This window comes from Ranitomeya variabilis, chromosome 4 (assembly GCF_051348905.1).
Source record: "Ranitomeya variabilis isolate aRanVar5 chromosome 4, aRanVar5.hap1, whole genome shotgun sequence".
Classification (NCBI taxonomy): Eukaryota; Metazoa; Chordata; class Amphibia; order Anura; family Dendrobatidae; genus Ranitomeya; species Ranitomeya variabilis.
This window is the reverse complement of record NC_135235.1, coordinates 265,449,387-265,476,754: the sequence shown is the minus strand read 5'-3', so window position 1 is coordinate 265,476,754 and position 27,368 is coordinate 265,449,387. Positions and strand designations below refer to the sequence as shown.

Genomic DNA, 27,368 nt, shown 5'->3' with positions numbered 1-27,368 from the left:
TGTACGCTGATACTTAAGGTAGACAACGATGCCGATCGCTGCAGCGTCGCTGTTTCGTCGTTGTGTGGTCGCTGGAGAGCTGTCACACAGACAGCTCTCCAGCGACCAATGATGCCGAAGTCCCCGGGTAACCAGGGTAAACATCGGGTTACTAAGCGCAGGGCCGCGCTTAGTAACCTGATGTTTACCCTGGTTACCAGTGTAAATGTAAAAAAACACAAACACTACATACTTACATTCCAGTGTCTGTCGCGTCCCCCGGCGTCCGCTTCCCTGCACTGTGTAAGCGCCGGCCCTAAAGCAGAGCGGTGACGTCACCGCTGTGCTCTGCTTTATGGCCGGCCGGCGCTGACAGTGTAACCAGGGTAAATATCGGGTTACTAAGCGCGGCCCTGCACTTAGTAACCCAATATTTACCCTGGTTACCAGTGAAGACATCGCTGAATCCGCATCACACACACCGATCCAGCGATGTCAGCGGGTGATCCAGCGACGAAATAAGGTGCTGGCCTTCTAGCTCCGACCAACGATGTCACAGCAGGATCCTGATCGCTGCTGCGTGTCAAACACAACGATATCGCTATCCAGGACGCTGCAACGTCATGGATCGCTATCGTTATCGTTGTTAAGTTGTTCAGTGTGAAGGTACCTTTAGAGGCTGTAGAAGCTAATTTGTTCAAAGTGAACCTTTTAGATATATTTAAATTTTGCTCTTGGAAATGTATGGTTCAGACTATGCACTTACAGATGAGTCCACCCTTACTAGGAAACTTGGTTAAGGACTGATGATTAGCGATAAGCGAATATGCTGGGATAAGGTGTTATCGGTGCATGCTCATGTGCTAACCGAGTGACTTCGGTGTGCTCAAAAAAATATGTTAGAGTCCCTGCGGCAGCATGTCTCACGGCTATTCAGCATGCCTAACAAACTGGCAATCCCTGCATGTGTATATACTGCGCAGGCTGCAATTCCCATCGCTGCCACATATAGCATAACCCTCTCACAAAAGAGTATCACAAAATGACATTTTTTCTAACACGATCATGTTGAGTCACATGTGGAGCCATGAGGAAAGGAAAAAAAAAAAAAGCAGCCTGAAGGTATTTCCTTAAAGAGTTACTCTTAAAGGGATGGAGCCCAGTCAAAGCATCATTAGATCAAACTATTAGGGATTTGTCCTATATATTTGCCCATCTCTAATTCTGATCAGAACCCAGCGAAATCCAAAAAATGCTACCAGCCCCTTCCATAGACTCCGTAACTGAATGATATAAAGCTGAGAAAGCAAACACGTTCACAAGTGAGCAAATTAAAGTCGTCTAAATGTGACCTCCCCCACCGCCCCCAACCTTCCCTCCAGCCATAATCTCTTGGCACAACACGAAGGTCGAAGGGATAAGAGAATTACAACTGCAGAATACTTTACAACACTCGTTTGTTCCGCCGCAAACGGTATAAATTGTAGCAAACGGAAATTTGAGAGGAGCTCGAGTCGTTCCAGGAGATTTTCCTCCTCCTCTTTATAACTGGAGGATACAAGATCCCACGTTACAATATAAAATAAATAGATAAAACTCGTCAAAGAAAGAAAAGAAAAGAAGTTTGTAACAACTGGCAGGAACTGCTCCTAAAGAAAAGGAAATTGTATCTTAACTTTTGACAGCTGTTGATCTAGCGCACACGTGGGAAAGGTAGTGATATCATGATGGATCTGTTCTTCGTCAGCTACAGGAACGCTGGGAGCAGACGTCCACATGCAACGCCAAGGGGATGTTTAACCCCCTCATGTCACCTACAGACCCCCCCTTATCCGGCTGACGGACTACTTGTGCCATCCTAGATGCAATCCTTTGTAAATGAAATTTCTCTGCATCGGGACAATACTTTTGGGCAAAAAAAGTTGAAATTAGGAAATCACTGCGCCCGTGTCCGGTAGGAACAGAAAATGTACCTTACTCTCCTTTTTGTCCAAGACAGTCAGTGACGTGCTACACGTGCTCCGTGCAGTAAGCGCAAGACTGCACTCGTTTATATATAGTTCCAAAATGGATTTTCTCTGCAATCAAACACTTTGGCACGAGAAAGGTAAAAAGTAACGGGTCTTATAATGCCATAGAAAGCAATGCGTTTCCTAACCCTAATGCTATTGACCAGCTGGTTGAGTTTAACACATGTAACGTTCATAAATTGCAGAAAATCTAATATGACATTTACAAACCGATAACTAGATTGGAATAAATTATCTGGCCATCCATCACGGCCTCCATAGCTCAACGTGAGAGCCGGGAGCGGGCGTACAGACAGCTAATCGATTAACCCGTATAAAAGGTCCAGACTCCTCCACAATCATTCCAGACTTTGCATTACAACATCTTGTGCTCATTATGGCGGTCGTCTCGCCTGTTTATGGCAGACGTCGCTGAATAAGCAAACAATTTACATATAAGGGAAAAGCTTCTGCAGATTTCCCTTCCTTGCCGGAATGATGGAGGCAAATCACTAAAAGTGGAATTTGTGGGTAGCGGGAGAAAAAAAAAAATCCAAACCATTCTCCAGAAAATGACTTCATAGTAAACTCGAATTTGCCGTATTGTGAAATAAGTAGACTCCAGTGATTGGTATCAATTCGGGAAAACAAATTGTATGTGACTTATTAGACTTTGTGGATGTTTTCCCAAAGCGCCCAAGACAAACTCGTGGCACATCAGGTGTCAGACCCCCGCCGATCCGACTTCAATGACCAACTATAAGGTTAGGTCCTAATATATAACTCGCGGACAATGCCTTTAAAAGTTTATATAGGTAAAGTCTCATCCACAAAATTCTCATAATCAGGGGTTGTGTGACGTGCGGGGATTATGCCTGGTCTGGGCTTCTATTTTGCAAAAAATCATGCTGACCAATATATCTGTGCACATCCGTATGCAGAATATAATATAATATAATATAATATAATATAATATAATATAATATAATATAATATAATATAATATAATATAATATAATATATATATATATATATATATTACACACACACTCACTCTATCTATGTCTGTCTGTCTGTCTGTCTGTAATACACATACGGTATATAGAATATATACATATATAGAAAATATAGAATATACACATATACACATATATAGAATATACACATATATAGAATATATATTATATATTTTTTATTTAATTTATTTATATTACAAACTGGCACAGATTTGGAACCACTCTTGGAGATATGTGTAATAGGTGACACCTCCATCACTGTTTGCATGTCTATTACATATACTTAATTAAAAAAATAAAGTAAAAACACTACTGGATTTATAAAAAATTAATGACCAATGTGAAGAAAACCCCTACTTCCTAGAGGAGGATCTGAGCTGCATGGCGGCAGTCCTTCTATTATCACTGCCGGTCTCAGGGGTGTCCTTACATTAAAAACAGCAGAAACATTTAGAAATGGTGGGGAATCTCCAGTGAAAGAAAGCCGTGCTGATCATTTAAGGTCAGAAGAAAATCCCTGTTTTCAAGCTCAGAAGTACAGGAAGCAAATGTTAAAACAATTAAAGCCGGAATGAATTAGTCAGGTAGGGAGCGACGTCAATAGACTTCCTGGATCCCTGAAATGAAGCGCAATCATGGTAGAAAACAAACAGAAGGCCTTTCAGGGGGCCCTGAGATGTGGAAAAATGACTTTTTTTTCCCCTTTTGGCGTGAAGTAATATGGTATTTCTTGGGAAATGACCAAGAGAGGAAAAAAAAAAAAAAGTTTCCATTTCAGTTTGTGCAGTAAAGAGAAAATTTGAGCAATAGATAAAGCTGCGTCAACACGAGACCCAAATAAGGAGGCTCCAAAATCAGAACATTTTGAACAGAAGGCCCAGGAGAAAAGCGGAATGCTGAGAAGCAAAATTGGCGCTCAATGCATAGCCCAGACTGACCTATACGACTTACATTTCTTTGCATAGGCAGAAAATGAAGCTAAAGGGAACATGCCAAGACGGGTTTACTACTGAAACAAGTGGTACGGCTGCATAGGTCCTAATAAAACAAGAAAAATTATACCAGTCTTGTAAAAATCCGATTTGCCAGTGCTGAGAAATGAAGCTCTGAAAACACATGCAAATTGGCCTGTGGGCGTGTCGATGGATTCCAAGTTACTTAACACGCCCCCAGTGCACACTCAGGCTAATTTGCATGTGGACTTCTAATCTTGATTTCTCAGCGCTGCCGCTTTGGATAATGACAAGAAAGGCATCCTTTTTACCGTTGTATTAAGACCTATACAGCAGTACCAGCAGTTTCAGTTCTAAACCCGTCCCTTTAATGTGTAAATCTTCACCTTTACGGAGTCCAGCATACTCTGTCACCGTGATTGTGGTTATTTCTTAAAAGATAAGAAAAGATAACACAGGTCAACAAAAAAAAAAAAAATTTTCTGGTGTCCAAAATATTTTAATGAATTTGGGGTATTTTTGGGGTGCTGATTCTGAATATGCTATCAGTTTTGCCAGATTGGCTCAAGTTTTTGACATTTTTGGTATCTTATTTATAGCACTTGTTGGTAAATGCGACGCATCATCTCATTAATTTCTTTGGATTAGTACTTGAACTGAGCAGTTCTCAATATAGTTTTGTGTTAATTAGTGTTCTAAAAGTTTGTTCATAGCTTGATTTTTGCACTAACTTTATGTTGTTGTCTGTTTTCCAGTGAAAAGCATGAACTCATCAAGAAGAAGTTGTCTTAACGATCCAGACTCATTCTGTTACATTTGTGGTGAATACACACTGCCAAAACATAGAAGAAACATAACAGACTTCGTAAAAAAAGTGTATTTTGCCTATTTTGGGGTTATGCTTGGGGACCAAGACAAGTTTTGGGCACCACACATAGTGTGCAAAGCATGTATCGAATTATTACGAAAATGGAGCAAAGGACAAAGAAAAAGCTTCAAATTTGGTGTTCCAATGGTGTGGAGAGAGCCAAAAAATCATCATGATGACTGTTATTTCTGTGCAGTGCAAGTGCAAGGATTCAATAAGCATAAGAAACGAAAATGGGAGTAACATGGAATCTGCAAGAAGGCCTGTCCCTCATTGTGAAGATGTGCCTGTACCTGTGTTTACCATAAATAACAGTCATCATGATGATTTTTTGGCTCTCTCCACACCATTGGAACACCAAATTTGAAGCTTTTTCTTTGTCCTTTGCTCCATTTTCGGAATAATTCGATACATGCTTTGCACACTATGTGTGGTGCCCAAAACTTGTCTTGGTCCCCAAGCATAACCCCAAAATAGGCAAAATACACTTTTTTTACGAAGTCTGTTATGTTTCTTCTATGTTTTGGCAGTGTGTATTCACCACAAATGTAACAGAATGAGTCTGGATCGTTAAGACAACTTCTTCTTGATGAGTTCATGCTTTTCACTGGAAAACAGACAACAACATAAAGTTAGTGCAAAAATCAAGCTATGAACAAACTTTTAGAACACTAATTAACACAAAACTATATTGAGAACTGCTCAGTTCAAGTACTAATCCAAAGAAATTAATGAGATGATGCGTCGCATTTACCAACAAGTGCTATAAATAAGATACCAAAAATCTCAAAAACTTGAGCCAATCTGGCAAAACTGATGACATATTCAGAATCAGCACCCCAAAAATACCCTAAATTCGATGACATATCTTTGGCACCAAAAATGCTGTTGACCAGTGTAAGCTGCTGATGGAAACCAAGAATATTCCAGGAGACTCGATAAAAAAATTATTTTGCAGTTTTACTATCCACGCGTTTCGAAATTATCCGATTTCATCAATCAGGATCCAAGCCACAGTAAGAACATAGAATCATTGGGAGTATTTCTTGGTTCCAGGTATAAGGAAAAAAAAAAAGTTTAAAACCCATAGTAAGTTTTAGTTGTGCCCCTTTGGAAATCTTACAGAAAGAGGAAGGATATAAAATCAAGTTTCCTAGAAAGCTCGGCTGTAGCTTGTGCACGTTGGTTATATATAGGGCAGCAGATGTCCTGCATTAAGAATCCCGCATTCTCAGGGCGTCCGGTTACAGTGATGGCCACTGTCGGACATGGGCACATTCATGGGATTAAAATGTGTGAAAAGTGGAATATAACACAACCTGTACACCGTCCATGGAGGATATCTACGGCGCACAATTTTCTGAAGAGGAAATCCGCAGCTAAGACGAAATACAACAACTTTACTAAACTCCAGAATATTTTATTGGAGCTTCATGATCTCGCACTGAATGAGCGGTAAATCTCCAAAACAAGCACAAAGTAGGAGACACAACGGCAATGCGGTCACTTACCGAAGATCTCCCCATTTTTGGCATATTCTGTCACCAGATAAAGCATGTTTTTGGTCTCCATAACCTAAAATAAGAAAAAAAAAAGGCAAAAAAATTCTTAAAATATATACGGTATCTAAAAATTAAAAAAAAATAAAGAAGAAAAAAAGTAGTTGACTAATTAACAGGATACTAATGAGAGAATATAAAGAACACTCCTAAAAGGAAAAATTCTAAACATTGCTCAGGCGTCATCTTGCGTTTCGGACAAGTCCATAATATCTTGATTTTAGCAAACAGCTATGCACGGTGCAGCCAGTTGAGCGTGCATGTCTCCAGAAAGGAGATTAGAGAGCAAACACCTGCCACACTGCTCTCAATTCCCACAAGAACAGAGGATCAGGCATGCTGAAATTCATCAGCCCCATCCTCCTTCCTCAGACACCCGACATCAGGAGAAAGCTAGGACGCCCACCCAAACTAATGCTGCAAGTAATGTGTGGGCAACGGCTGCCATCTTGGTTGAAGGCGCTACCAATTTGTCGGAAAAGGAGACAGCAACACAAAGCTTCTCTGGAGGACCCCACACATCCACACAGTATATTAATTTTAAATTTCTGCCACGCAATTCTTCATTTTTCCTATGTAGGCACTGCAGGGATGCTGAACACTTGCTTCGAGCGGCTCCTGTAGATCATGTCTGATTACAGATGTAGTTCCCCCTACCCCCCAAAAAAGGGTCAGCTAATTTCAGAAGTTTCGGGCAATGGTGGCCGGAACTGCTCAGTAACGGAGCTGCGCTGCACAGCTCTGGCAACTGTATAGTGGCCGCGGCCGGTACTGCACATTCACCCCGTGCTGTTCCGTAACTGGGCAGATCCGGCCCCCGTTGACATCAGTAAAACCTGGTCGGTGGAGGTGCCGGGTTTCACAACCCCACAATCAGACATTGATGACAGCCCTTCTATCTTAAAGTAGTGAAGAACCCCTTTAAGCGGCTAAGATCTTCTCATAAGGAATGTAAAAGGCCCACACCTCCTTCCTTTAAGCCATGTTCACACGTGTGAAGACCTTGCATTTTTTTCCCCCACACCAAAATAATCTTTTAGCAATCTTATGAATATTGCATTTTTGCTGCATTTTGTTTTAGTAGTTTCCTTAATTTTTTTTTTAATACTTGGGGCAGATTTTAGGGTGGAAATGCTGGAATTCTACACTTAAAAAGAGGAGACTGCATTTTTTTTTACATACATTGTTCAGTTGCCACATTAAAGTCTATAAGGAGAAAAAAACATGAAAAAAATGCAGACTTGCAATGGGCAGGAAATTTTATGAAATCAAAGGAAGTCTAAACTGTTAAATGCAGATTTTACGCACAAAAAAGGTACCATGTATGTTATGCAGTGTGTGAAAACTGAGTTTAGGAGGAATTTTTTTTATTATTTTTTTTTTTAATATATACACATTCTGCATGTTCTGAGCCATTTCTCAAATACCGTTTTACTGCCCCCCCCCCCCCCCATTTCTTACCTGGTAAAGCTTGATAATGTGGGGATGGTCCAGCATCTTCATTATTTGTACCTCCCTGTAGATCTTTTCCAGGTTTACAGCATCCAGCTGAGATTTGTCGATAATCTTTATTGCCACCTGCAGAGCGGACAGAGGAGCGCGTATTAGCCAAACGACAAGGTACATGTCTAATTTCATACTATCAGAATTAAACGTCTGCAAATGGCACCTAAAATGGATCATCTTCATTTGTACAAGTCACTATTGACCTGCACACAAGTGATTAGCTTCGAGGGATTGTTTCTTGACGTGAGACTTTTCCATTACATAAATATGTACTATAAATATGTAATATATATATATATATATATATATATATATATATATATATATATATATATATATATATATATATATATATATATATATATATATATATATATATATACACACACTCACCGGCCACTTTATTAGGTACACCTGTCCAACTTCTTGTTAACACTTAATTTCTAATCAGCCAATCACATGGCGGCAACTCAGTGCATTTAGGCATGTAGACATGGTCAAGACAATCTCCTGCAGTTCAAACCGAGCATCAGTATGGGGAAGAAAGGTGATTTGAGTGCCTTTGAACGTGGCATGGTTGTTGGTGCCAGAAGGGCTGGTCTGAGTATTTCAGAAACTGCTGATCTACTGGGATTTTCACGCACAACCATCTCTAGGGTTTACAGAGAATGGTCCGAAAAAGAAAAAAAATCCAGTGAGCGGCAGTTCTGTGGGCGGAAATGCCTTGTTGATGCCAGAGGTCAGAGGAGAATGGGCAGACTGGTTCGAGCTGATAGAAAGGCAACAGTGACTCAAATCGCCACCCGTTACAACCAAGGTAGGCCTAAGAGCATCTCTGAACGCACAGTGCGTCGAACTTTGAGGCAGATGGGCTACAGCAGCAGAAGACCACACCGGGTACCACTCCTTTCAGCTAAGAACAGGAAACTGAGGCTACAATTTGTACAAGCTCATCGAAATTGGACAGTAGAAGATTGGAAAAACGTTGCTTGGTCTGATGAGTCTCGATTTCTGCTGCGACATTCGGATGGTAGGGTCAGAATTTGGCGTAAACAACATGAAAGCATGGATCCATCCTGCCTTGTATGGAGCATCTTTGGGATGTGCAGCCGACAAATCTGCGGCAACTGTGTGATGCCATCATGTCAATATGGACCAAAATCTCTGAGGAATGCTTCCAGCACCTTGTTGAATCTATGCTACGAAGAATTGAAGAATTGAGGCAGTTCTGAAGGCAAAAGGGGGTCCAACCCGTTACTAGCATGGTGTACCTAATAAAGTGGCCGGTGAGTGTATATATATATATATATATATATATATATATATATATATATATATATATATATATATATATATATATATATATATATATATATATATATATATATATATATATATATATATTTTATTTTTTTTATATTTTCATGCACGCATAGAGAAATGTTATGAAAAAAAAGTTATGGAAAATATTAGTAATTAGTGTACTTTATTAATATGGACTGCCTGTGTAGCCCGGTGAGGCTCCAACAAATGGATACCCATAACGATCAGCTCACCGTTTGCCAGGCTGAGGTCTGTACATTTTATATTGCCTGTCCCTGGAACTGCAGTACCAGTACGCGTGAAGCAGCAAACATTAGGAGGGTCGAGGAGCCCCAGGAGGGTCGAGGAGCCCCAGGAGGGTCGAGGAGCCCCAGGAGGGTTAAGGAACTGAATCTGATATTGATGGCCGTCCTAGGGATTGGATCATCGATCAGTGGAGTAACTTGAAACTTGTGAGCCTTAATGTAAAACCTCCAACAGGGTCCAACTATCCAAGTATTGGTCTTCTCATACAGGTCTAAGGGACCTTTAGGACCCCCCTTAAGCTGGCCATACACACGTGATAACAATCGAACGATGAAAGGTCATTCTAATACAAATGTTCATTTGCACGACAACACTATACACATTACATTGTAGACTCCTATTAGATGAAGCCATACATTTCCGATGAACAGCAAAAGGACGTAAGGGCACGTTCAGGCGGCCATGCTCGTTTTTACGGATCTGTTAAAGGGCCCCTATGTGCCATCCGTTTTTAACGCACCTGCACAAAAACGGATCAGATGTGCACAGATTAATGAAATTGACACATGGATTCAGAAAAAAAAAAAACCCTATGTGTGAATAGTTACATAAATCCTATGGGTCCACTTTAAGCTTAGAAAGTCTCATTTAGAGGATGTCAGCCCCTGTAGGCGAGCATGAAGCCCTCCCCTAGCTGTATGTGAGCCGGTGACGTGGATGAGCCGCCTGGCACAGGAACAATGAATAAAGCTGCTGACATTTCATGATTCGAGCTCTCTCTCAGAATTATAGTCATCTCCTCCGGGATGCAGTGACAGCTGGCAGGGGAGCAGAAGGATTGGAGGCAGCCTGATTATTCCCGCACCCCACAGGATTCCTCCAGGACACACTTTATATCCCTAGTGAATTTAGGCTTAACCCCTTCCAGACATGAAGCAACTCTCCATCTGACACATTCGGGAACATTTTTTGACCAATGTCATATAAAAGTCATAATACGCAATTTCTTCAAGATGTCACTAAATGCAATAAGACAGAAGAAAAAAACAAAAAGCAGCCAAGAGACAAAATCCACAGCGAGCACCAGCTGAACAGTGCAAAGGGGGAAATTCACAACAAAATGACCAACAAGAAATCTGCGGATTCTACAGAGAAGGCATTGCAGATTTTTTCGTGGGTCAGTTTCCGTCTCATGTGGACAGACCCTCAAGATTTACCTGGCCTTCCGCATTGGAGAAGAATACTTGGGTATACAAAACCTGAATTGCTTTCTACACTAAAGAACGCTCCATCTGTAGACAATTTATGAGTGTATGTGGGGCAAAAGAATAATTACTCCATATTCAGTACAAGTTGGAAGCAAAAGGTGGCCAGACATACGTTATCTGACTATCCAATGAATTAATGAATGAAAGGTTGGACATGTTGAATTTCAATATGCCAGCTCCTTTTTTCTATACTGGAAGATAATCCGCTCCTGCCAAAGGTGACAAGACAACAATTCACTCCTGTCTTGGCCCAGCTGAGCGTGAATGTGTATGAGTGGGGGGGATCTAGAAGAACGGACACTAAAAGTCTGCGGTTCACGTAATGAACCCATCACTTAATTACTCATCAAATGAAGAGCTCATGGAATTTAAAAAATAAAAAAAATGTTTTTTTTGTTCTGGTTTTTTTTTTTTTTTTTTTTTTTTTTTTACATATTAACAGTCTTTAACTTCTCTTTTGAGGTCAATGTAAAAATAACGAGACCCATGACTGAAGTCATCAGAGAGCAGCGATCCCTTTGATGTCAGGCGCTCATTTATGATGCGCGTGGATCGGTTCCTTTTTCCTTGGTGTTTGTTCTACTTTTTTCTGGCCTTACTCATAATAACCGTATGCTTTTGCTACATCATGCCAAGTCAAGTTTCTTTAAAATTTCCTATCACAAATATTAAACTTTCCGGAAAAAAACAAACAAACAAAAAAAAACTACTTCACCATTTTTGGGTGTTAACTAGAATAGAATATGGAATTAAGTATCTTAAAACCAGTCCACCAAATCCAGTGTCTCTTAAGGCAAAAGAAGAGCCCACCAGCAGACAGGAGGACTCTACAATCCATTTCTTCAAACCTCAACATTTTTTTCTAAAATGGAAAAAGGTACAAAATGTAAAAAGAAAAGTTGAGAATTTCTGTGCAAAACAAGGAGTGCTAACAAGTGTGCACATTTTTTCCAACACCACAACTATGGCACGTCAGTCTGAAGAAATTTTTTTTTTTTTCTTTTTTTTTTTAAAGGGAGAATTTCTTAAGACTGACGAGCTATAGCTGTTGGGAGGAAAACAAAATTTGCACACTTGTTAGCAATCCTCGTTTTGACTTTTTTTTGTTTCAGGAAGTCAAATTTAGGCAAAAAAGTTCCTGTCTGTCTGTGTATAAACTAGAGGAAAGTGTGTGTTCCTATTGAACAGACTCTTCCTGCCAGATTTGCTTTGATTGACAAGACATGCAAAAAAGAAAAAGACGTGTCAATCAAGCAGAGTGGGTTGGAGAAGCTAATTGTGTCCAACCCCTCTTTTGGCCTCCCTCATATCCACCACTCTTTGCCTCCCTCGATTTTCAAACTGTTTTCGTGAAACGCTATAGCATTTTGGGAGTTAATCAAAAATCTAATGACAGAACTAGAGGGGAATTCATAACTAGAGGGGAATTCATACAATCCTTAAGGCTATGTGCACACGATGCAGATTTGCTGTGGATCCACAGCGGATTTTTCCGCGCAGAAAGCTGCAGATCCACACTGTGATGTACAATACAATGTTAATCAATGGGCTAAAAAAAAAAGCTGTGCAGATGGTGCGGAAAAATCAGTGCGGAATTGCTGAGGATTTCAAAGCAGTGCATGTCACTTCTTTTGTGCGGATCTGCAGCGTTTCTGCACCCCTCCATGATAAAAATCCGCAGCGGCAAAAACCACAGAAAATCCGCACAAAGTCCGCATCAATTCCGCACAAAAACCGCGGCTGCGGTTTCTGCCAGGAGATGCGGATTTTGTACAGAAAATTCTGAACCTCTTTTCCTACGTGTGCACATCCTAACTGGGAAGCATGATATTGACAGGTCTTTATTTAAAAAAATACAAATAAATAAATAAATAAATGGCCTTGGGCTAAACATGCATTTTTAAGTAAATCAAATGAGGATATATACATCATCAATAAGGTTTGACTACAAAAATATCAGTTTAATATTATACAATCATCCAATAAACAGCAAATTTAAGGCTGTGTGCCCACGTTCAGGATTGTTCGTGGTTTTTTTTGTCGGTTTTCCGCTGCAAAAACGCTTACATTAAGCATCCCATTATTAGAATGCATTCCGCAATTTTTAGTGCCCATGATGCGTTTTTTCCACAAAAAAACGCAGCATGTTCATTAATTTTGTGTATATTCTGCGGATTTGACGATATTTTATTGCATTGGGAAGCTCCGGAAAAAAAAACGGGAAAAATTTGCCAAAAATCCGCAATAACGCGTGAAAAAAAAATGTGAAAAAAAGCAAGCGGATTTCCTGCGAAAGGAGTCCGGTTTTGTTCAGGAAAATTCTGCAAACAATCCTGAAAGTAGGCACATAGCCTAATACTGTAAAGGCCATTTGTGGTCTCGTGTTGAACTGAACCACATGTCAGATAATACAGGAATCTAAATGGCTGACTGCAAATTTTGTTTAACAAGCATAATAAATGCCAAATAGGTCGCTATAACTCAGATAATTGGGGGGGGGGGGAATAAAAATAAATTTCCCTTTTGGATATTTTTGGAGTACAACTGTTACAACAAAAAATAAAAACCCATAAAAACAGCACAATTAAATTATTTCACTCATTAGGACTAATCTGGTGCCCTTGTATCTGCTTATTTTGCCTGTTGGCTGCTCTTTTCTACCTTTCACTCCATGTCCTTGTTATCTAGAAGGAATCATCATCTCGATGACTGAAGATAGAATTATTTTGTTCCCGGCACTCACATTGTGTACGCAGCCATTCTATGTTCAATTCTTTATTATCCTGACAGCGACCATCCAATGCTGCTATTCATCTACCCTGGCGTGCCCATCCATATCTGCTATGTCTTATGTGACATCTCGTTTTCAGGAGCGCTATTAAAGGCCTGTCGTTACCAATCATTCCCTACAGAATGCAATAAACCATCAAAGTTTGCCACAAAAATCAATACGTCTTCCCGTGCTGTCTGCGACTCAAGGAATACTGTCAAGGTAAATTGCTGTATATACCATAAAATAGATGACCCCCATGTACGGGATCATCATGAAACTCTAAGAGTAGGGTTTACATGACAAAGGAGGATTGTAACTGCTAAATAAAAATATAAACAATATATATACGCAAACTAGTAAAATCTAACGAAAACACCCCAATGTAATATTACAATGCGGCCTTCGCACATTGTAGGTCACATCAACGTTGAGAATTTGTGGACAGCGAAGGTAGATATGTAGACGACGTACAACCATAAAAAACATGCAGATATATCAACGACATCCAAAAAAAAAAAAAACAACAAGCGAGTAAGCAGTCTTTGGAAGCCATCTTAAAGGATGTTCTCGCATTGGACAGGACAGGAGTATTTAGAAGGGTGCTTCATTTTTGTACCCATTTAATTGCCCCTTTAAAAGGGCTTGTCTGGTTGGACAAAAGTTCTCTCTCCAGTAGAGAAGTGATGATTTTTAGATTGCGGAGGATCTAACAGATAGGACTAATTGCCAGAATGGGGCACTTTACCCACACTACAATAAAATAGCCATGCATATGCTCAACCACCATTCCCTTTATTCCTTATAGGGCTCCTAGGAATACTGTGCTCCGTCAGTCCCATGGGAATAAAGGGAGCAGCAGTGGAGCATGCACACTGCCACTAATCTAATGGGGATAAAAATGCCTTGTTCTGGCGATAGGTGTGATTCCCAGTGGTCGGACTTCCACTGATCTGAAAGTCAGCACTTACTCGTTGGATGAGTGGTACGGTAATTTGTTTCAGTTGGACAAACCCCTAAGCATGTAATCCTGCCAATCCGTAGGATCAGAATCCCTCTGATTTAAGGAGTTGGCCAACTATTACAAGTCATCACTTATCCATGCAGATTGCTGAGGGTCCAAACGCTGAAAACAGTGTCCTGAGGGCCCTCGCTTGAATAGAGAGATGGTTGCGCATGAGTACAACCCCTCTATTAATTGTGAATGGGGCTGATAAAGATTGAACAATATCCGGCTTTATTTAATTGGAGGTCTCCAGAGCCTGTTCTCGGGAGCCTGGACCCTGGCAGATCAACTTATCACTTACTTTGCGCATAGCAGATACATTTTCATGGTCAGGCTATCCCCATTAGAGTGGCTAACCTTTTAAAAAAAAATCCCTATAAAGTTTCCAGTAAGCTCCTCATGAAGTATTTCCTGATTGGATTCCCATCTGTACTCCATTTCCCTGCAGCGCCTCCAACGGGGAAAACTAAGTAATGTCAATGGTGACTTAGGCAGTTGCCTGCGCTGCCTGAACCCATAACGGCACTGACGTGGCTGGCTGAACTCCATTACTACTTAAAGGCCTTTGCCCAAAATACAGAGAAGCAGAGTAATAAAGCTCAATAATATAGTGCTATTTTTGCCGATTTGCCATTAATTACCTATAAACAAGACTGTAATAATAAAAAGTTAAATAAAGACCAAATTAATTGATTTTCTTGGAGCAGGAATTTCTGCCAGTAATCAGCAGCATGTTGCCTAAATACTTGTCCTACGTTGTTGAAGAAATGAATCCCATCTTGCTCCAGAACATTAAAGTCCTGGCATGGTGACGGCAGCTAGGACGTATCCCAATGGTTTGATTCCTTAGTCTGGAGCTCAGCCGGCCGAGCAATCATTACATTCCAGCTCATTCACGCCCTCGGTGCTGCCGCTTCCAAAACTAAGTGAGCAGGCGGCCAAAAGCTGGAGAATAGGCCTTGTGGTTAAATAATGAGGGTTAATAAATAATAATACAACAAACAACGGGGCTTTGTTAAGACTTGAGTCGGTGCCTTCGTGTTGGTTTTGCTCACACGATGACATTGCTATTCTCCTAATGATCTCAGTAACTAACGCTTTACATTCACTTACCGCGCCGTGTTGCCAAACATAAAATAGCACGCGGCTTAAAGGAGCCAATGATTATCTACAACAACCCTCGTCACAGAATGTATTCCAACATACCACCGCCATAGATACTTCGAAAAGTAAAGTTAATCTTAAAAGGTTGTGGACACTTTTAGGGGGCAATCTGTGTATTTTTTGGGATGCAAAGTATTTTTGTAATAGGGTTTGATTAAACATCCTGGACTGTTTGGCTTCCTTCAGCCTCTATGTATCACAGTACATAGCAGACGAAGTTAACAGTAAAATCCATCAGCGAGTTTGTTCTCTAATCCAAAACCCTTCTCTCTCTCTTCTCCAGGACCATCTTCTATTCTGATTCACAACCAGTTGAAAAAGTTACATTTGAACTGATCCGAACGTTTTATCGTCTGACACATACATGTACTGTGACACATAGAAGCTGTAGAATTCAAAAAACAATGCAACATTTTAAAAATAAACTTTATTGCAAAAAAAAGATTTTCATCAAAATATCTTAATTTAAAGGGGATGTCCACTGGATAGGTGATAACTTCTTAGAACTTTGAAGGTCCGACTGCAGAGAACCCCCTCACCCCACACCATCAATCACCAGAATTTGTGTAGGTTTATGCTCAGGACTGACTGTTCCTCCTTCCATTCTCTTTGGACACTTCTGATAAAAGCAAATTGTAGCCTTCGACAGTCAAAAAGAGAATAAACAGAGCGGTGGTCGAGCATGCCCAGTGCTACTCCACTGTAACAGACAACCCCAATAAAGTGAAAAAAAAAAAAAAAAGTCCCCAAAAACTTCTCAGGCTGAACCAGTGGGCAAAACTACGGCCACCCACACTCTAATAAGTCAATAAGACATCTGAGGTTTTTTTTTAATAAAATATTTACCCATTATCAAATTATCACCCAGTCAAATCAACGGGTATACGAAAAAAAACAAACAAACAAAAAAAAAACAACATACTAAACTTTATCAGCATGCACAAGAGACAGTAAAAATGCAACAACAAAAAAAGCCACAGGAAAAAATAAAAACAGGGCACAAAGCCTGCTTTTTTTGAAGCTGCTTCTTTACTGACAAAAGAGCAGGATTTGGAATGGGGGAAAAAAAATGCAGCAATGATGCAATGTGTGAACATAGCCTGGAGGTACAAAAAGGAAAAAAAAAAAAAAAGTAGCGAGTGCTGGAGATTTCGGAAATCTCATTCACTTTGCTTGTTGTGTAAAATGCTGCGCTCTTTTTTTCTTTTTTGAGCGACAAAAATGTAAATGTGAACAGGCGCTTAGATCATTAGATGCTTTTGCATTTGCGCTTGGAATACGTCAGGATTGATACATACTGGAAATAGATAAGAAAAAGGCAACAAAAATGACGCAAAAAGGAAAACCAAGGAGGTGAACTCCAAGTTACAGAGTTGTGAAATGCTAAAAAGTCAATGTTGGGAAAATGATGACTTCCTCTGACCTCAGAAGGGTAACGCGGAGATCAGATAGAGGCCAAAACTGGGAATAAACATTTCGTCATCCCGGGCAGATCATTAACGCAGTGGACAGAGTATTCTGTTCTATCCATAAACAAAAAAAAACAAAAAAAAAAGGACATAAAACTAAAATAACCAGAGATATTATTAACCATTCCTATGGCAAAACAGCTGTCGGCAGCTGGATTACTGAGAGGAAACAGGAAACATTTATTCAGCTTGTCATATACAAAAACATAGAATTCAAGGTTTGTACGGTGGAATTAAAAAGTTTGTCCTTGGAACAGCGCCACTCTTTGTCGGTGGCCTATAAGTGGTACTGCAACTCATCTTAATGCACGGATGCAATACCAAGCACAGCCAATAGACAACAGTGGCGCTGTCTGAGAAAAAAGAAAAAGCCTGCTGAATAACCCCCTCTAAAATTGCTATTTCCACAGATATATGGAGTCAGGACATTGCAATAAGCTAAAGATAACCCGTAATTGTACCATTCTGCCGGCCCGCTTTTATTACAGTATAAATTATATTTGCAAAGTTTGGAAATTATAGGCATAAAAGCTATTTTTGATCGATTTGGGTTTACGCAGATGTTGGAACACAACTTTACAATCTGACAACCGCATGTTTATATGCACCTACCGCGCTGCACAGGTAGGAGATATGGCTCTAGATAGTTAGTGACTATATCAGCGACATTCTTCATTATCAGGGAATATTGAAAATTCGGTGCAGTCCGCCAGCACCATGCTGTACAGCAGGAGGAGCCGAGAAGATTGCTATATAGATTTGTGGGAAAAGATTCAGTGTAATTTGTAATCTAATCTCTGCTCATTCCGGTTTAAGAGTCCGGTGGGCGGTCCTAAATCAGTGAGGCTGCCCTAAAGCACTACTAAACCCAGCAGGAGCAGAGTTTATCCCTTAACTATATAGTTTAGTGGTAAAAAATCTGAAGAACTTTTAATTTGGTTATCATCTCGGCTTCTGCTGGGTTTAGGAGTCCTACTGATTAGGACCGCCCACTGGACTCTTAAGCCAGATTGAGAAGAGACTTGTTTAATTATCAATTACACAGAATTTATTCCCCAAAAAATTATATCAATCAGCTCAGCTCCTTTTCCTCTGTAATAGGTTGCTGAAGCATGGACATAGACCAGCATGCCCAATATTACAGGTCCACTTTAAAGAGCCAGTCCAACCCAATAATACAAATAAAAATATGCATAGCAATTCCAGATTTCACATTCCTACTTTTTACACGTATTTCTGTTAATATCCACAGCCATGTCTATTTGGATTACTGCTCAAAATAGACATACGAATGACCACATGACAACCCACATGCTTATGTTTTCAAACAAAGTTGATAAAAATCAATGGTATAAGTGAATAAGAGCCTTTATAATACATCTTATTCGCAAAATAGGCTTCTTTTCCCCACTCGAGCAGATTCTCCTCCTCCTGGACTCCTAATTTTCTCTGAAAACCAGGTAAAATATTCCAGTTCACTGAAGGATCAGAATACAGTTGCCTATTAAAGTATATGGTGAGGAAGAAGAGTGAAAGAAGCAAAGAGACGAACAAAGACGGCTGCTGTTGCTTTCTTGTGTTTTAGTGCTGGATTCACAGTTACCCTGCTCAGTATTGCTGTATAAGGGCTCATTTCCACATGCGAGGCACAGTCCGTATCTCGCATGTGGAAACCAAGCTCTGGCGCCGGCACTTTGGAGCGGAGCTGTGCAGCTCCATGTGTTCCTATGCGGCCGCACACTCCGCTCTGGAGTGCCGGCTCCACAGCTTGGTTTCCACATGCGAGATACGGACGTGTGCCTCACATGTGGAAATGAGCCCTAAATGTCCTCCATGCTGCTGTTACTTTCTAGGATAGTCATTTTAGTCCAATGCTGGATTAACAACTACCAAGCTTAATACTACTGTTTAATGTCCTCCATGCTTCTACTTTCCAACAAGTCATTTCACTCCAGGACAGGATTCACACCTATCCTGCTCAGTAATTTATAATGTCCTCCATGCTGCTGCTACTTTCTAACAAGTCATTTCACTCCAGAGCTGGATTCGCACCTATCCTGCTCAGTAATTTATAATGTCCTCCATGTTGCTGCTACTTTCTAACAAGTCATCATTTCACTCCAGGACTGGATTCACAGCTACTCTGCTCAGAAAAAATGTATAATGTCTACCATGCAGCTGCTTCTAAACAGAAACAGGAAAGCAGGAATCCCTCATGTCTGTGTGTGCTGTGTATAGGAGACATCATTCCAGCTAGTCCACACCCACTGGCTCAGAGACAACTGAAAAACAGAGCTAGTGACTAAAGAGGGGAAAACTGGTGAAAAAAACACACCAAAAAGAGACCCTACTAAGCTATGGAAATGTCACCACTGACCTGAGTATTTATTAGTGTTGAGAAAGTTGTTTTTTTTTTATAAAAGGAAACAAAAACGAAGATGTACGGTAATCATGGTGATGATGATGAGAATGATGAGGATGATGATGATGTATTTCTCAGCTAAACCAGAAATGGTTTTATTTTTATAGAAGTGAGGGGGCAAATAAAGGAATAAAGGGGATGGAGAAATTGAATGAACATCCAGGGTTGTTCCTGGCGTAAAGGAGATTTATTTTTATTAATTGCAGAGTTAATAAGGCTTTTTTTTTTCTTCAATAAATAGCGGATTAGTTATTCCACAGGCGAGCGGCCTCATTCTGTATGAAATGCCAGCCACAGCAGGGGTATCTGGATGGAGGTGTGATGAACAATTCAATGTCTGTTATTTGTACCCGGGACTGTGTATTAATGATTCGCCACGCTTTTGTAATAGGCGCCTATTTATTCCCTCCTCCTGCTGCCTCTTGGACATAACTTGGAACATTGTGATTAGAGGAATTTGTCGTAACGGCAACATACTGATATGTTAATGGCTGAAGATTCATTTCCAGCTATGCCAGAACAGTAAAAAGAAAAAAAAAAAATCTATATTAAGATGTTTTCACAGAGCCGTGAGATCCCGAGGTATAAAATTAAGAAGGTGAAATTACAATAAAATCGCCCATGAACTAAATATTTAATGGGTTAATGGGTGAAAAAAAAAAAAAAAAAAAAAAAAAAAAGTACAAGAAATTCTGAAAAAGAATTATAGTTCATGGTAAAGTTTCAGATAAAAGTTCACAAGGAGACAGATGTTGGCGACAGCGGCGATCTGCCAGGTCCTTCATTTATCTCCAGGGCCCCGTGCACGGACAGCGCAGCAGCTCCTCCTTATCTCCCGGTTGCACGCCATACACAGCATCCTCTGCTTCCTTACGTTCTTTACTCGTCACAGCTCATTACGAAATGACAAGCATTAGGATACGTTCACACTTCTTTCTAAAATCCATTGCACATTTCTGCAAAATGCTGCGGATCTGCACAAGTTTTAGTCAAGCCGTCATCTACTTGACCTTTCGAAATCCATCTTAAATAAATATCACGCTACTTATCGGCAGAAAAAAAAAAAAAAATTCCGATATGGCTAACGGGGCTGCAAAAACAATGGAGGTTGTGACTGCTCCTAACCCATTTGTCCCTAAAAATTGAGGTCCCAGAAGAGGGATGTACCGTAACAGGTTGGGCAATCATAATACAGAGGAGGACAATTTGGGGAAGCAAAGTCACTCATGTATTCATGTATCGCCAGTCAACAAAACAGAAAATATTGCCAAGCATGACAAGACGACGACACAAAGTTCAGGATGGTAAGATTGGCCCTCAACCCCAACCATTTATGGATAATTCTTTCATGATTTTCTAATGGAAATATTCTGAGGCATCAGACTCCGTTCAACGTCAGACGCAGATCCTAGTTCAAGAACACTTAATCCATGTAAGAATATGATTTTTTTTTTTTATTTAATACCTTTGAAGCGCCATCTAATTTAAAGGGGATCAATCTATTCCCTCAGATAACTATTGGACACTACAGCTGGGGACAACAAACAAGAGTGATCTTCAAATATATGGGATTACCCTTAATGGCCATGCTTTGAAGCAAACATTGTATAAAAGGTGCACTTTGATTAAGCGAAGTTATTTGTTCTTCACTCTCCAATACACGTGTTGATGCCGGGTCGGGGCCCCCACCCCTCCGTCCCCAGAGAGGGTCGGGGCCCCCACCCCTCCGTCCCCAGAGAGGGTCGGGGCCCCCACCCCTCCGTCCCCAGAGAGGGTCGGGGCCCCCACCCCTCCGTCCCCAGAGAGGGTCGGGGCCCCCACCCCTCCGTCCCCAGAGAGGGTCGGGGCCCCCACCCCTCCGTCCCCAGAGAGGGTCGGGGCCCCCACCCCTCCGTCCCCAGAGAGGGTCAGGGCCTCCACCCCTCCGTCCCCAGAGAGGGTCAGGGCCCCCACCCCTCCGTCCCCAGAGAGGGTCGGGCCCCCACCCCTCCGTCCCCAGAGAGGGTATCGGGACGCCCCCATCCGTCCCCAGAGAGGGTATCGGGACGCCCTCGTCGACATCTGTCCCGTGAGTGCCGCGATGCGTCCATCCACACCTGTCCTGGGAGAACCGGGACAGCCTCATATCGATCAGACATGACAAATGTATGATGGATATGTTAAAAACATGACCCATTGCACACCGCTGTCAAAGGAGAGGTGACCACGCACACACAGCTGTCCCCATGAGTACAGCATCCCCTGAATCATGGCCAGAGTTTGACTGGGCCAATTTCCCATCGTTGCGTCTGCATCTGTAGAATATTCTGTCAATATGTCAAATGTCCCAGCCTGTGCTCGGTAGCATTACCAGTGACCTGTGGAAAAATCATGGCGGGAGAATCGTGTTCTGCCCCAATAATGCCAGGTGGCATTGGCGAGAGGAGATGCTGCACTTTACATAGGTGCAGTCATCCAATGACTAAATATATTATGTCAATTAACAGCCCCACCCCGCTTACTGTCCTCGTTGCCGCTTGAGTTCTCATTTCTATTTGGGTTTTGCCAAGTCACCCATATGAGACCAAGCTATAAAACATGGGAGCCATTGAAATCTGAAAATCTTTAGTCACCCTCGTAGAAAACACACCCTGTTGTGGTCACATCTGGGTACTGGCACAAGAGCTGTCGGGATCATGTACAAATGCCCTTGAAGAAAAACTTTTCCTCCTCCTCGTGCATTTCAGAAAAACGTTTCAACCTTCTTATACATCCTGAGACAGCGGCTGAAACACGACTGAAGGTCTCGCACCTACCATTGAACAAAAAGGGCACGCGATCGGGAGAAAAGCCTGAACCTGCAGCACCAAAATAGGAGATGTGGGAACAATGATATTAGAGGACTATTGGTGCCGAGACTTAAAGGGAACCTGTCACCCCGTTTTTTCAAGATAAGATAAAAATAGCGTTAAATAGGGGCAGAGCTGTGCTTTACATTAGTGTATTTTTTGTGCCTTTATTCCCCACCTATGCTGCCGAAATACCTTTGTAAAGTCGCCGTTTTGGGCTGTCACTCACGCTGGTCTGGTCATATGGGCGTGGTGACATCGCTGTTTCTCCCCCAGATCCTGCTCATCTTTCCGTTGGTGGCGTAGTGGTGTGCGCATGCCCAACAGGCGAATCCACTGCGCAGCTGAAGGTTTATCGGTGGGCGCGGCCTTCTTCCTGAGGCCGCGCGTGCGCAGATGGTAGTGCTCGGCTTCCCGGGGCTTCAGGAAAATGGCCGCGGGATGCCGCGCGTGCGCAGATGGAGATCGCGGCGGCCATTTTCCTGAAGCCGAGCACTACCCTCAGGAAGATGGCCGCGCCCACTGATAAACCGCTGAATAGCGCAGATCGCGCTCTTTTCCTTCAGCTGCGTGGTGGATTCGCCTGTTGGGCATGCGCACACCACTACGCCACCAATGGAAAGATGAGCAGGATCTGGGGGAGAAAAAAACGGGGTGACAGGTTCCCTTTAAGAATAGTAACGAAGGACAAAGAAACTCACCAACATGTTGGATTTAATAGAATCTTGGGCACTGATGCCAACTGAGGTGGCAGTATAGAAGTATAGATCAAACCAACTGCCACTGAACAGGCGGTGTAGAAGTTGGGATCAAGCTGATGTGTAGCAGTAGGAATCAAGCTGATGCCCACCAAGTTCTGGTGTCCCAGTGATCAAGCTTATGCCCAAAGTAGTGGTGGTGCAAAGTTTATGCCCACTGAACTAGCGGTACAGCAGTAGGAATTAAGCAGCTTCCCACTTAAGTGACGGCACTCCAGTAGAAATTAAGCGGATTCTTGGTGCAACAGGTAGGACTGAGCTGAAGCCCACCGAAATCTCAGCGTAGCATTAGGGATCAATCGTACGCCCACTGAAGCGCCCATGTAGCAGTGCAGGTCATTCTTCATTTGGTAGGACTTTGGCAGATATTTAAGAGAGAAAAATGCTTGAAAACCACCTAGCTTTTTCAGAAAATTCTTTCTGGCTGGAATTGATTTCTGAGGCAGATTTGTTTTGTAAGAAAATTTGTGTTTTAAAAAAAAAAAAACACCTCAATTATCAGCTATATAAGGTTAAACAAGAACAACGTGAGGTCACTGGCTGAAACGCTCCCGATTTCTAACGTGGTAATCTGCCCAAGGACAGGACAGCAACGGATGACGCCAACCTGTGCTGATCCATTATTAACCCAGTCTGGATTTCTGTCTGTTCGCGGTCAAAAGGGGTAAGGATCCTTAACAGCTTACCCACTTCTTAACCTAATTATTATCCAAGTTGGATCACTCAGCATCAAGGCTAATTCCTTAGTCCTACATATAAGCTTAGTGCACAAACCTATCACATCTCCACTGACCGGCAGAATTATACGAAACGAGTGACTATTTGTGGTGTACCTGGGAATCCACGTTCCATCGGGAGGATTTCTAAACGTTGCAAGTTCTCCCCCATGTACAGTATATGTAATGTGCTAGATTGCTGATCGATGGGGGTCTGAACTTGGGGAACCCCAGAAATCACAAGAAGGAGCTTCCAGCACCCTAAGATCAATGCTCTGTAGAGCCCTGTCTTCAATGGTGCGGAGGATACCTTCAAAATGATCCTTTGTAGAGTGCCGAGCACTAGGAAAAAGAATTAGAAAGTTAATAGGGTATCCTGGGTCAACATGAATTATGTTCTATCCATTGGAAAGATGTTAATAGCTCAGTATAGGCCCCACCACTGGGACCCCCCACCAATCGCCACAAGGTAGACATACATTCTTAATCCTCCATTGGCTGTGAGCCCTCGCGGGCAGGTCCGCTCTCCTCGTGTACCTGTCTGCCTTGTTTTTTGCTCATGTTTATTGTATTTGTCTATATTTGCCCCTTTTTCACATGTAAAGAGCCATGGAATAAATGGCGCTATAAAAAAGTATAAATAATAATAATAATAATTGGCCTCATGAGCGTAAACGGGATGAGATGAATGAACCAGGCCGCTTTAACCCAAAGTGCCGAGCTTGAAAATACCCCGATAGCTTAGCGCGCCACCGTCTGCTGCGCTGAGCGCGCCACCGTCTGCTGCCTTGATTGCAAAAAAGTATTAACTAGAGGACAACATTTTAAAAAACTAAAGTTTGTAAATCCAAACTTCCAACATGGTGGAACTTTTCATTACATCGAATGAAATCCATGCTGAATTCTGGAAAAAAAAAGTACAAACATGCAGCAGATTTGAAAATCCACACAGGTGGTTTATTTCTTTGCAGTTTTATTTAGCTGGTTATTATTACGTTACTGATTTTCTACATGCAAATTCCAAACAGAAAATTGGCACCTAACATGCAGTATGTGAATGAACGCTAAGAAGAGCCTTGAATAGAGCGACTGCAGCACATGCGCAATAATGTTCGATTCAGAGCCAAAAAGACTGAGACGAGCGAGTAAAAAAGTACAATATTTCCTTAAAGGGAATGCAGCTCTAATTTGTAAGGCTAGGGTCACACATACCGCTTTGCATGCGACATTTAGGAAGCGGCATCTCAGCAGAAGGACCTCCGACATGCACCGAGCGTTTTGAGACCACAGCCTTAGTATAAAGGCAATTTTAGCTGCTCTCCTTCACTGTCTGAAGAGCACTCCTGATTTAGGTTAAGAACACGTAAGAAACTCAATTCCCTTAATATCTCACATCACGTTCATCCGAGCAGGGGCCACTAAGCAAAGACACAGTGACCTAGAACTTAGACGGTTCAGCCTGAGATTACTAGACTGGGTTTACGGTAGCTTGTCCTCCTAAACCCAAGATGGTCCAGACACGGAGAAGCTTCGATGATGCACTGATGAGCAGCTATTGACCCAGACAAATCCTTTCCTCTCCTCTAATGCTCTTTGGCGCTGACCTCCTTTTGTGTCACAAAATAGTTCTGTGAGGGTCACCTCGGTCTTAGCTGCTGAAAAAGGCTGAACGATGACCGTGCAGGGAATTTGAACGTTGCATTTAGCTTTTAATTAATTTTTTTTTTTAATAAAAAAGGGACAAAAAATTTCCCACCCACTAAAATTATTTTTTTTTTTTTACTGCTCCAAACTCATATCCCACTTTCCAAACGTCACCATGAAAAATGCACTTGGCCACGTTGCTAGGACGAGGCTGAGCGCCGGGCCCCTGGTATCCATGGAGTTAATGTTTGCGGCACAGAGCTGGCCACGTAACAACGTGCGCTTTATGTAATTGCTGATGAAAGGAGATAAAATAAGGGTGAGTAAATAAACCTGGAGTCTGAGATGTTTGTAAAAAAATGAGAAATATTTGCACAAAGTAAACAGCTTTTATTCTGCCACGGTCCGTCCTGCCAAGATTAACAATAAGTCAACCTCTGACTGCGCACTGACGGGGCCGCCAATGTCACAATCAATTCTTCATTGGTTGCTTACATTCCTACGGGTTCAAAACTGTGCCCAAAGCAGCTGAATGTCTGGAGATGTCACATGGAGTTAAAGGGGTTATCCAGGTCTAACCTTCGATGATCTTTCCATAGGATAGGTCATCAATGAGATCGGTAGGGGTGACGGGTATTCCCAACGATCTCAATTACTGATCCTAAAGTCCCCACACACCTATGATGACTGAACGTAATGACTCTCCAATACAAAAGAGCGCTGGTGTTCCCTCCGAGAAAGCCTCTGCCAAATTCTTCCATAGACTGCTTATTTCCTGGAGGCCATACAATCGGCAGTCTAAAATTGGACATGTTAGATCAATATCTCCTCTGAAAATTGTCCAAGGATCTATACACAGACTGTTGGCCACACCTGTCAATATCGGTGGGCTTGGCCGACACTAGTTTAATGTGGATGGAGGGCTCAAAAGGTCACAGATACGTTAGTCCTGGACAACCCTTCCAACTCCAGACATTCAGCGGTACCATCACATCGGGCACAGATTATTTTCTTTACCAGCTGTTACCAGCTCTGGCGTCCAGATGAGATGTAGACCGTTTCGTAGTCAGACAATGGCACTGGCAAAATAGAGAGGTGGTAATTTTGCTCCCCCAATCTTGCCAAGAAACTAACATTTATGTGAGAGGTTTGTGCAAGCTTTGCCTATTTTTGGAGCAACATTCCATAAATTTGCAGGGACTCTTGCGGATTCGATATCAGATTCTTTTTTGTTTCTTTCCGTTTTGAAGTCACTGAGGAAAATTAATAAACGCAGAACAGAAATTTTCCAGTTACTTAAAAATCCCCAACGCCGGTCCATTTACGCTGAGAAAAGGTCCTTAGCAGACAAAAGTGCAAAAGTTGGGCCAAAAATGGTCTATCAAACCGAGCCTTCTCCAGGTTGCACACTTGAGGAAGTTCAGAGAAAACTATCTGTGCACAGCGTTTTTGGAAAGTTGAAAGTTTTTTGGTTTTTTTTTCCACACAATTGAAGCAATTTTTTTGGATCTTCTTCCTGCAGATTTCACGATGTTGCGCACAGCAGGCTAGTAGTGGAGGTAGTAGCCGTCTCCCACAGACATGCAGTTGGACGGACGGATTGGGACGCTGCCTCGCTGCCACCAGCTCGGTGATGACAGCTCGCTCAGAATTAATACTTCTCATGAGAAAGAATGCATCACAACATTTGACGTCACTTGACATTTACACTCCGCCGCGCTTCCGGATACACCTCTCCTGTTTGCAAATCCTCAACCTGTTGATACAGGATCTGTTTCCAGAGTGGAAATGCTTAAAGCATTTTTTTTTTTTCTGTCGTGTCACATGTGAAAGGTTCAGACGAGGTAAAGGATTAGAGGTGCAG

General features: G+C 41.8%; 1 protein-coding gene across 1 annotated transcript in view; it reads right to left on the bottom strand.

Moving 5' to 3' along the window:
- The window catches only part of SIK2 (salt inducible kinase 2), a 115,951-nt gene that overhangs the window by 73,847 nt on the left and 14,736 nt on the right, over positions 1-27,368 (bottom strand). Inside the window, exons 2-3 of the mRNA XM_077249755.1 lie at positions 7,846-7,962; positions 6,337-6,400 (exon numbers count right to left, since the gene is read on the bottom strand). Coding sequence (XP_077105870.1) covers positions 6,337-6,400; positions 7,846-7,962 — 181 coding nt within the window. The remainder of the gene's footprint in view (positions 1-6,336; positions 6,401-7,845; positions 7,963-27,368) is intronic.